Genomic DNA, 12,252 nt, shown 5'->3' on the forward strand with positions numbered 1-12,252 from the left:
CCTTTTGCGGTAGAGATAGCAATACACTAGCAAAACTGTAGTTGCACATTTAGATGGTCTATCTTTTGCATAGGTTTTGCTAGGGTTAGAAAAAGAGGCTATAGTTTAGACGTTGAATTTTAAGTTGCCTAATTCACCCCTTCTTAGACGTCGCGGTCCCTTACAGAGGAAAAATTATAACTTTCAATGGCACATACGAAAAGAGTATAGATTTCAATGGCATTGAACAAATTTTCTCTAAAATATATTCTAACACTGATTTATTAGATATTATAAATTTTAATATAAAATCGATCAAAGTTAGACACTTAGTGGGGGTTTTATCCCACTGTTTTAAAGACTCCTATGTGTTAGAAATAGTATAGATAAGTTTCATCCTCGTAAAACCCATTTCATACCATTAAACTTTTATCAAATCCCTCTTTATCTAATGTCGTATCAACTTATCTAATGCCCATGAAACTCTCGTAAAATCATATTGAGACGGGCCTAATAATGCCAGCCAGGCTATTAAATTACGCCAGTCCAAAGCTAGACTCGTGAGTCATGATATTTTTTTCACTTATAAACTGGTCTGTAATAATAATAATATACACTGCGTACATCAGAAATGAAAACGGGAAAGGCGCCCGGCCGGAACTAAACCCGTTTGATGCGTCTCCGCCGTTCCAGACTTCCAGCCCAGGACACAATCAAGGGCCGAAAGCCATCGCAGGCCCCAAGTCAGCCCATACCCAAAGTCCCCAGATCCAGTCCACTCACCACCCACCACAAGCCACACCGAATTCATCGACAGGACGACCTCGCCGGCGAGAGAGTGACAGATGGAGGCGGCAGCAGTGGCGGCCGGCGTGGAGCTCGGCTCCTCGAAGCCCCAGATCGCGACGCAGGCAGAGATGGCGGAGGCCCGGGTGCCACTCGCCTACCGCGACCAGTGCGCGCACCTCCTCATCCCGCTCAACAAGTGCCGCGTCGCCGAGTTCTACCTCCCCTGGAAGTGCGAGCCCGAGCGCCACGCTTACGAGAAGTGCGAGTACGAGCTCGTCATGGAGCGGATGCTCAAGATGCAGAAGATCCGCGAGGCGCAGGAGACCAAGGTCAAGGGCGGCGCCTCCATTGGCCTCATCCCGGCCACCGCAAAGCTCGCCTGATGCGGCCCGGGCCCGATCCGCTTGATTTAGGTGAGCCCCGACTCCGCCGCGCCGTTTCGAATTTCTTTTCTTCGGGATTTAGCTCGGCTGCTGTGACTGAGTTCGTGATTTGGATGTGAAGGCCACATATTGTGTCAGGTCCTTAGGGATTCTGATTGCGTGAGTGGCGAATCGTGCGCCCTTTTGTCAGGGGAAGCAACATTGGGCGGGTGATCCGTCAGATATGGTTTGGACATTAGGTTAATTTGTAGACATTCCAGACTAAGCTCCTGACTGAATGGTTAGGGTTTTCAGGAGCTGCTGTTGCCGAGTAGCACTTGCAGAGCTAATTTAGGTAGGGTGAACACAGAAATGTGACTCTTGATTCCTGGGAGCATGATGCTAGCTTGCTGCGAATATTAAGAATTTGCGATGAAAATCAAGCCACTGATATACATGAACATCTCATACCAGTCCAGACTTTTTTTTTGCTGCCCAGTGCTAGCTGCAGTTCCAACCATTATGCTGTTGTATAGTCCGTAGGTTTATATATTTTGAGTTGTGATGTTCATGTATCATGAGTACACAACAGTGCTAAAATGTTCAGAGATCAGTCTAGCTGGTAGGAATCTTAATGGAACTTCATGATATCTGCTGCCCTGTGACATGAATTTTTAGGGTTCCCAAACCACCTCAAATTGGTTACAGAGTCTAGATTACTGTTTGGTGATATTAGAACTAGAACTCTATTCTGGCATGTAGCTTCTCAAGTCACTGGAAGAAACAGTGGTTTAGCAAGGCCTAGATTTTTGTTTATTGAACCAATTTTGATATCGGAAGCTTTGTGCAATTAAAGCGGACAATGTACAGAGTTAGCAATTTAGTTTAGCTATGCAGGCATGTCATTCCAAGCACATCATTGCAGTGAAGCATCAAATTTAATCAAAACCTGTACGGTAAACATATCATAGCTTTACCTATGCCAATAAGCAGAATATTTCTCAACTATATCTACAGGTTGCTGCAGGCAATGTTGAATTCGAAGGAACTTGCCCAAGTTTCATTTTATAACATATTGAGGTGTCATATCGATTAAATAAAATGGAGTTGCCATTTCATACCACAATTTTTTTATGGTACCACCACTTAGCACTTTTGCAGTAATTTCCAGAATGTTAGGTCTTTTGGTCGGTGGGGGTAATATACTCGTTTTCAGGGGGATGCCACATGAAGAAACAAAAGAACTCCTTTTAGCTTCATTGTTAGAGATTTTCCAGACCCTTTGAGTTGAACTCTTCAACACGCTACTTGTGCATTATAGCATTTGATCTTAAATACTCTGCGACAAACCCCTGTTCTTTCAGTTTAATCTGGTTCTTATGAGTTCATTTTATAGCAGGAAAATGCAATACCAAACTGATCCTTGAATACAATATACTGCCATGGGCGGACCCAGCCTTAGGCCACGTAGGCCTAGGCCTACCCTAAAATTTAGACCTTATTAGTACTAGGTAGATTTGAAGGTCCAAACTAAAAAGCCACGTAGGCCTAGGCCTACCCTAAAATTTAGACCAAATTATTAGTACTAGGTAGATTTTGAAGGTCCAAACTAAAAAGGTTCAACTTCCGTCTGCAGACCATCCCTCCGCTCGCCTGATCCTTGCTTGGGGTCAGCTTCTGCTGGGTTCAAATTATATATACCATATTAAATATGAGATATTTTTGCTAGGCATACCCTGGGTCCGCTACCACATCACTGTTCCTATGTAAGCAACGTAAATTTATTAGCCTAAGGGGCTAGCCTGCTACAGGCAGGTCTGTTCATCTGTTGCCCATTGGGCTTGCCTTGACTATCTTGCAATTGTTCCTTTAGTTGTAGGATGAGGAACCCCTTAATGAAGTGAAAACGGTAACCTTGTAGTGAAATTGAGATTTTACTTTTAAGCTTTTGGGCATTGTATCCAATCACAGATATTTCCACTGAACAGGATAACTACTGGTTGAACTTTACAATGGGGTTTGCAGTTACAAGCATAACATGGCCTGTTAAGTGGATAAGTGCCGGTAAATTTTTATTTCCATCTGCCACACCTAATTATTAGTTCTATTTCTTTACTATATTAGCTTTCCTTGTGTTGCTTATGGCTGGATACAAACTCAGCGCGATGTAACTGATCTGGTTAACATTAGCAATCGTTGTGGAAACCAGGGGACAGGGAATAGGAACTGTGCTTGTGTGAACAATAGCTGCTGTCAGCATGCAGTTTTACTCTGTGCGCATCCAATGCATGATGTTTGAAACATGTCGGATGTGATATTCAAGGAATCTTTTGGATCTGATCTGGATCATATGGTCACAACCTTCCCACTGTAAACCATGTCTTGTTAGCTTTTCTGCAGTCTTGTCTGATAATTCCATTTGCAACCTGTGACAACCGACAGCATGAAACAAACGACATAATAATAATGACAGTAGTACACCTACACCTAGTCTCTTCTGGCTGGTCAATGTCCATTTGTGTTTATTTTGTCAATACTACCTTGGAGGGACTCCCAACACTTGCCTTTTACGAAATTCATCTTCAGAGTTATGTTATGACTCCCCCCCCCCCCCCCCCCCCCCCCCCCCCCCCCCCCCCCCCCGCCCCCACACCCTTTGGGTGAAACTTCACAGGTACCTTTTTTTCGGTAGCTGCCACTGTTGATGAAGCCGTTGCACGCCTTTAGGCTGTTCACACACCCTAGTCTGGGTTAGGAATAATGGTGTTGATGTGCATCTTAGCTGAAGGTCAAATTCTTGGTTTTGAGCTGCAATTTGAGTTGCCATAGATGCTTTCTTTGTTACTATTTTGGAAACTGAAACCATAGTCATCGTGGCTTTGATGATATGGACCATTTGGTTTGCTTGTCTCCCATGTGAATGCATCACTACCTTTGACGCCTAGCCCATAGGGCCGTGTCAGATGATTCTGGGAATAAAAATCTTCTCATCATCCTATTAGGAGGTCGGGTTGGTTATTCTATGCCATTATTTGTTTTGACCTGAAGCAGCGTTGGAACATAACACTGTTATACCATGTTACCTGTGGCTGTGGGACAATTTTGCTATGTCTTTGTTTCCTTGATGGCAGTAGTGCCTGTCCGGACACTCATGTTGATTTCACTTTTTGAGTAGCACATGCTCATTGTTCAGTCCTATTAACCAGCTGGATTTGTTTTGGACGTGCAGGTCTGCTGGTTATCGCAGCGTGCAGAGGCATTGTGCTGTGCAAAGGATCCTGAATGTTTGTTGTGTGAACAAACATGTGTTTGAATTTGGCATAAAGTTAACTGTTGTCTTCTTCCCTTTCCCTTCTCTCCCTGATGGGCATCTTCAAGTTTCAATTTGATGATGGAATAAGGAAACATTCTTGTCCTATAACCGAAGACTGAATAGCGCCTTGAAGTTTTGAATACAATCCGTGGTGTAGACTGACTCATATCTGTCTGCTTGGGTTGCTGCCTAAAACCAACTACTGTGGCATGGTAATTGCAGCAACTTGTGCCTGGCATGCCGTCGTTGTGTGGTACTGTTGTGTTAGGGCACTCCAGGTCTAGAAACTACACGTAGTTTCTATACCTATTAATCTATATAGACATTGCATATAGGAACCGTGGTTTTAATAGATAGTTTCTATAAAATATTTTTTTATTCAATCATATATATTCTCTCTCTATTCTCTATAAATCACATCTATTCATATTTTGGTTCTTATGTAGACATGATTTCTAATTTAGATCTGGTTTCTATGATTTTTCTCAATCTTCAATAACTATCTTACCATATCAGCAAAACGTTTAGATGACAGTATAATTAATATCTATAGAAATTATGATGGTTTCTGCATTTAGAGTGCCCTTAGTGCATCGATAAGCATGTGTCTGAACCTGAGTTCCCTCGTTAGTTGTGGGGCCTGTTCGGCTGGTATTAAAGTCGACTAAAATTATTTTGTTGTGAGAGGAAAAATACTGTAGATTCTAGCTGATGATAAATTCAATCGAACAGGCCCGTGGTCGCGTTTTACCAACTGATTGTTTGCGAGTGTTTATATTTTAATTGTATTCCTTAATCTGCGGCCACGGTCCATACGGCGTGTTCGCTGTGGTGTGGTGTGTAACCTATGGCTCTGCAAGCCTGCAATGCAAGGGGACCGCGCTTGAGAGCATCTCTGACTTTGTGGCTCTGTATCAGGGTTCCCCAGCGCCGGCCGGGAGGAACCGATTCATGCTCCTCAAACGGTACATTCAGTTCAGTGCAACCCACTAGCCGTGCCGAAATTGACATCGGATCCCTTGGTAGTTTTGTCGTCCGTCCTGTACTCCTGTTCATTCATCCCAGCTGGTGTGTTGTGCACATCGGTCGCATCCCTGTTGTATCCTGGCAGCGCGCTGGCTGGCCGAACAGCGACAGTCTGTTCGTTTGGCTGTGGCTTGTCGTAAACGATCGTAAATTTCTAGTCGAAACAGTATTTTTCTCTCACATAAACCAGCCAGCAGTACTTTCTTATCACAGTTACTCTAGGATGCAGACTTGCAGAGGCACCCAGGGCCAGGCCAGGCAGGCAGAGCAATGCATGTGCAACGTTCGTGGCCTAACGTGTAGAAGCGGCACCGTGGGCTTTGCTGCATGCACTGGCCGAGTTAGGGGAGATGGGAATGGGTGCTGCGGCGGCCGTGCGGGGGGCAGGGGAATGATGATGGGCACGGAGAAAACATGCATGGGTCCTCCTCCTCCCTACTAGTACTATTTACATTCCGTCCAGTGCAGCTGTCGTACTCACCTAAACGGCTAAACCCTAGACTGCAGGGAGCGACGGACGGAGGTAGTGTTGGCCGATGCAGGTCCACCGTGCGACCAAACTTGGGGGAGACAGAACCATGGTCGTGAGAGAAAAAAACGCTGAAAAGTAGTGCTGCAGCAGAACAGGACGAAAATATAACGTACTGTAACTTTACATGAACGTACATGCACGATTCGTTATGTTATTGCGGCTTTTGGATCCAACTAACTTTGACCCTCGAATAATAATCCTTGGTCTCCTAACGACGACAGCGACGGTACAACGGCCATGCCAGAAAGGGCTGCCAGTCCACGTTATGATTGTACTGTGGGCAGAAACAAGGAAAACATTCGTCCACTTTGACGAATAATCACTGTTCTTCCTTTTATCCTCATGCAAGAAAGCTCATACGGATCGGAGGTAGATTGAGAGAAGGGGAACAAAGATTACTGTCTGCTTGCAAGTCTTTCATTTGGTTTTTTGGTCGCTGCTATACGCATGTACCGTATGTACGCGAAAACAACAAGGTACCAAGTCGATTATGGAACTATTTGATCTCAAGCAGCTAACAAATAGCTACTAGAAATTATTCGAAAATTCGGTTGTAGACCAACATTGTCCACATTGATGAGGGTTTGCAGACTTTGAAAACGATGGTGGGAGAAGTTACTACATGGAAGATCAATAACCGAGAAAAAACATCGACATGCAACTTGATGTACTCGTCTTGGAATATCTGAAAGAGCGCAACCGTAGAACCTTTGAGGGGACAATGAAAATATCGGCCCAAGTTTTGGGGTTGAACAAGGAAGAGCCTCTTCAGTAGAGCTTTGGGAAATAGAGTTACCATCATGAGTCTTCTCTATCTTTTTCTTCATGTTTATGAGTTTGAGTGGTCTTAGTAATGTAATACTTTTTTTTTTGTTGCTATAAACTGGTTTTTCTTTCCCCTTATATGATATAGTGGTGCTCGTGCTAATTATTCCAAAAAAGGTTATTTGAATTATGTTTAGATCCTTAGCTAATAAACCAGCTAATATCTTATCTATCATAAGTTAATATACTAGATTCTTCCAAACGGGACTATATTTACATACACGTTAGTACTCGCATTTAATTTGCATCACGACCGGGGGCAGATCTAGAGGGGTTCATCGGGGTCTGTCGACCCGACTAAATGTGTAAATTTTATAGTAAATTATTGTCCATGCTGAAGCAAATTTATATCATATGATGAAGTTGATCAACTTCTATGACCCAATGATGTTCTAGACTAGATTCGCAGCTGGTTGCGACGGTACACGCACCACGCGGAGTGATGCTACTGCGTACTGCGCTGCAACGGCGCCCGTTAATCGGCATGCATGCCGATCGATCTGCTGGTCCTGGTCCGGTGTCCAGTGCCCAGTGCAGGCAGGCCAGCATGAGCACAGCGGCAGCAGAGAGGAGAGGTGAACGCTGGCACCGGCCGGCACGGACGCTCAGCATCCTCATGTGTTCCTTCCAAAGTCCAAACGCGCATACACGCACACAGCAGGAACAGCAAAAGACTCGGAACGGCGGGCCGGAGGGGAGCAGCAGTGTACGGTCGTTTTCGTTTCTCCAGAAACAACTTTAGCAAAATATTAATATAAATGATACGTAATTAGTATCGTTGGAAAAATTTTTTAATCTAATTTTTTTAATAAATTTATTTAAAATATAAATGTTACATATATTTTTTATAAATTCAATTAAACTTACGACACGAAAATAAAAAACAACATATAATTTAGGACAGACAGAGTAGTGCAGCTATAGCAGTAGCTCAAGTGCCCAGGAGACCGGCAGACACATCATTGCATACAAGGCGAAAACAAGCGGATCATACGGCCCATCATGCCCTCCCAGTCCCAGCCATGGCAGCCCAGCGCCCCTGCATGCATGATCCTTTACGCATGCCCTGCATCTGCATGTCTGTGCGGCGTGCGTGCGTGCATCCACGTCTTGTCAACGCTTTCGGCACTGTACGTGTCTTTTGGCAGGGTCATGAACATAAGTAAAAATATTGCCTTGAAAAGTGGAACATCCTGTGCCAGCCAAAAGATCAAGAAGAAGGTCTAGGGATTCATGATCTGAACATCACCCTTTTGAGTAAATGGCTCTTGAAGTTTCCCACGTAATAAACATTTTTTTAACAGAGGATAAATTGAGACCATATAACTCCCATTTTTTTCCAGTCTTATGAAGGTGAAGCAGGAGTTTATTAGCTTTAGATCTTTCATTATTAAAGATGGATCTCAGATGAGGTTCTAGGAGGATAATAAGTAGTTGAGTAATGCTACACTGAAGGATCAATACCCTTTCCATTACAACATAGCAAGACCTAAATTCATCACCATTTTAAATGTCCTTGGTTCCTTCCCTCCAAACCTTCCATGGCACAGAAGAAAGTGAGCCTTAGCCTAACTAGTTAGGTGAGAGGTGTGGTCATACACCAAACCATCCAAGTTCTAAGTCCTCTCTTGGACTGAATTTATGTGCCTATTTCTCTTCTTAATGAAAAATCACCTAATTCCTCCTAAGTTGGATCTCGTTTTTTATGGCACAAAGATCTCATTGGTTAGAAGTTAGTAGCCTCATGGCACAAAGATCTCATTGGTAAGAAGTTAGTAGCCTAGAATGATTTATTACCGCATTGGCACAGAAGAGCATGATGTGTACCCAACTTAAGGATACGTTTGTGGGAACTGAAAGCCTTACTATAAAACTTAAGGTTTTCTGTAATACCTATATGGGGGAGTTGGTTTGACTAAAGATAATTTAGTTAAGCACAACTAGCAAGGATGTTAGACATGCTCCTTATGTCACAAAGATGAGACAATTCCGAGTTGCACGACCAGTTTGGAACACAACTCATTTCGCTTTTGGATTAACACAACCTCGTTGCGTATTACATGTGTTCGGTTGCTGGTTAACATGGTTAGCCAAAGATGTGAAATTAAACCACTAGTGTTGCTAGGAGCTGCAGCTACTTGTTGATCCATTTACTTATCTTTGCAGTTTCCATTAAATTGGCTCTACTTAGTCCATCCTTGAGAAGCCGAATTTACAGGTTTTCGTTGTGAAGCTAAGGCCCCGTGACAATTGGTGCAGGTGGCCGTGGACTTTTCCCCCAGACACATGGGTGGTGGTAGTCTATGAATTGATAGCTATTAGAGTGTGTTTGATCTATTTTGTTTTATTGGCCATATGCTTCTTGTTAGAAAGAGACTACGTATCAACTCGATATATTGTCCTTAGTTGTTAATAAAGTCTTCCATCGTATAAAAAAGGAATACGTGCCTGATTCAGTTTTTATCTCAACCAACTTAGAGTGAGAATAGCTAATTTGCATTGCGTATAGTAGGGTTTTTACAGAAGTAAGCACCTCCAAGAGATTAGCCAAATTATTTTCCAAAGGTAAATTTGACTAGCATTAGAGGAAAAATGTCCCCAATAAACTATGTAAATGACTCTCCAAATTTAGTCTATTCTTAGATAGTCTACACCACTCGCCATCCAGCCTCTTGGCGCGGTCGGCGATTCCTTTCCACACGCTGCATCCCTGTTTGCGCGTGTACGTGATCCACCACATGCCTCCGCATGGCAAGTTTGAATATGGAGAGTCTCAATTTTAGTTAACCTGTTGGACTAGTCTAGTTTGTTAGAGTAGGATTTATTTTAGACAATAGTAAAATCACTAAATTTAGCTAATATTTTTGGCTAGTCTCTTAGAATTGCTCTCCCTGCATATGGCTGAATGGTGAATGCGATCGAACTGCATATGCATATGCAAGCATGCCATTGAGCTCCAGTCCATGTTGCGAATACTGACGAATACCAATAATCCTATAGCTCATATGAATAAGCATTCCAGGAATTTAAGTGTGCAGATTGTACATTCAAAGTTTGATCAACATTTTAACCGAGACTGAAGAATGCTGGTCGGGGCACGACGACAGAAGGAAAGAACGAGGATCGGTCGACTTGAACGTACGGTGGGGCTGCGTGCTGCCGCCGCTGAGGTGTGGCAAATGCGGCTGGGATTTGACCGGCGCATGCCATGGATGAGCAGCTAGCGCAGCAAAAAGATAGCTCGGTATCTATCTTGCCAGTCGGATCGACGGGCCGCCCGTGCATGCATATAAACGCGTGCATGTACGGGACCTCCTGATCAGCTTCAGCTTCAAGGGTTCATTTGAGAGGTTTCTGCCTTTTAATCCTCTGATTGTTCCTGTGTCATTAATGTTTTGACTTAGTCCAAATCTATGATGGCAATCCTTTTGGGAATGAGGGAGTATATTCTACTTCTCAATGATGCGTCCTGCCACGACGTGATCAGAAAAAATAAATTCCCTCTGAAACTTTACGGGTTGGACGGATCGGACCCTTTCTCCTTGGATGTGCATTCATGCATAATGATCTGCATACCTTCTGCCATTCTGATCTTGGGGTTAATATACATGTTCGCTAAGCTTTAGGTACCCTGGAATCCTGGATTCGGTCAGAGATCGAGAGCCATCTGAAAGAGAAATTCAGTCCGTGTGTACATCTGTGCGTGCAGTGCAATGCTCAGGGGTTAAGGTGATATTAGTTACAACTAGTAGTAGCTCCTAATCGCCATCATCATCATCATCATCATGTTCTTGATACTTGATACTACTACCATCCATTATGTGACGATTTTGCTTCAAGAGAACATCTTTAATTATGCATGGCTCATAGCCTTTTGGTACTCCCGAGGCAAAAGGAGAAATCTGCGATCAGCTTTTATTTAGATGATAGAGGCTGATTCTCCCTTTTGGATCTAAATTCAAAGGCCAAATCCTTGAAGCCACGAACTAAACAGGCGCCTACAACCACCTTTATTTTATTCTTCAGCGAGAGCATACTGTATGCAGGGGGCTAGCTAGCTAGATGCAGTAGGAATTTTCACAGGTACTCCTACTATGTGCAACTCTTATATCTCGTACACATGTGCTGCATGCATGCATGAGACGGCCGGCCGGTGTGCATGACAAGATTGAGCTTTTCTTGAGCTCACTACCATTGATTTCTTTGATCAGTAAGCCGTTCGCCTGCATGCATGTTGCAGTCAGGTGTCATCATGCATGGTTTATCACTTTCAGTTGCTGGAGCCGAACGGTTAGCAATAATGCTAAGCAAGCTTGACGGTTGCTGAAGCTGATGGGAGAAGCAAGCAAGAACGGTGCACACTGAGGTGAATGAGTGAATAAATTCAAGTCGTTGGTGTCTGTCTACAGGTAGCAAGGCATGCAGTTGCAGTGCAAGCTGAGGCCTGAGGAGGAGGATGGGGATGGGCGAGGAGGAGGACAAGCCAGGTGCATGTCAGAGGCCATCCTGGCGGGAAGCTTGGCATGCTCTGCTGCTGGCTGTCTTCATCTCCACTTGGGTCAACAGCTCTGCCCCAATCTCATAATTATCCCCTCCTACAGCAGGCATATGCTCTGACCGCATCTGAAACACCTCATTTGTCTCCGACCTTTTGTCTCTTGCATTGCCCTTGCCCGCCACTCCACTGCACTCTCGCTCTATCTCCCCCCTGCACTCTGGCCTAGGAGGAGAGAGAGTACACAGCAAAATTTAGGACGTGTGTTTAGTTTCTCTCTCTAAAATTTACTATACATGGAGTATTAAATATAGACTAAAAAATAACTAATTGTACAGTTTACGACTAATTTGTGAGACGAATCTTTTAAGTCTAATTAGTCCATGATTTGATAATGTGGTGCTACCGTAACACATGTGCTAATGACAGATTAATTAGGCTTAATAAATTCATCTCGCGGATTACTGACAGATTCTGTAATTTATTTTTTATTAGTATTCGAACAACTCATACGACACCCCATATAACACCATAAAACTTTATACCCTAGATTTAAACAAAACCTTAACACTTCTCCACTGCTCTCCCACTCTCATTCGTTCTCTCTCTACTCTGTCCCCTCCTCTCCTTCCTCTTTCTAGTGGCAAAAGTCTGAGAGGCAGGTGTTGCACTTGGACTGGCACTGCTAGTGTATCTCTCGAACGTGTTTCGGGTAGTTTACTCGAAATTACAAATAAATGTCCTGGTAATCCATCTATTACGTACCAAAGCATAATGACCCACGGGCACGAATTTGATTTACATACTACTATGCTTACGACGGGAATGACCCACAGAGACTACGTTAGTGTTAGCAAGGACAAGAGCTGCTTATATCCTACCAAACACCACTCCTCGGCCTCGCCCAAGACCAAGCAAACCATACCAGCCG

The 12,252-nt window shown here is 43.7% G+C and overlaps 1 protein-coding gene across 1 annotated transcript; it reads left to right on the forward strand.

Moving 5' to 3' along the window:
- Positions 1-748: 748 nt before the first annotated feature.
- LOC136540728 (NADH dehydrogenase [ubiquinone] 1 beta subcomplex subunit 7-like) lies at positions 749-4,609 on the forward strand. Its single transcript, XM_066532741.1, has 2 exons — positions 749-1,181; positions 4,360-4,609. The coding sequence occupies exon 1, from the start codon at positions 825-827 to the stop codon at positions 1,149-1,151; it is 327 nt and encodes a 108-aa protein (XP_066388838.1). The 5' UTR covers positions 749-824; the 3' UTR covers positions 1,152-1,181; positions 4,360-4,609.
- Positions 4,610-12,252: the final 7,643 nt, after the last annotated feature.

Source organism: Miscanthus floridulus, chromosome 2 (genome assembly GCF_019320115.1).
Source record: "Miscanthus floridulus cultivar M001 chromosome 2, ASM1932011v1, whole genome shotgun sequence".
NCBI classification, from domain to species: domain Eukaryota; kingdom Viridiplantae; phylum Streptophyta; class Magnoliopsida; order Poales; family Poaceae; genus Miscanthus; species Miscanthus floridulus.

Excerpts from the sequence above, each read along its gene's own strand:
- LOC136540728 (XM_066532741.1), top strand. The coding sequence starts at position 825 with ATGGAGGCGGCAGCAGTGGCGGCCGGCGTGGAGCTCGGCTCCTCGAAG.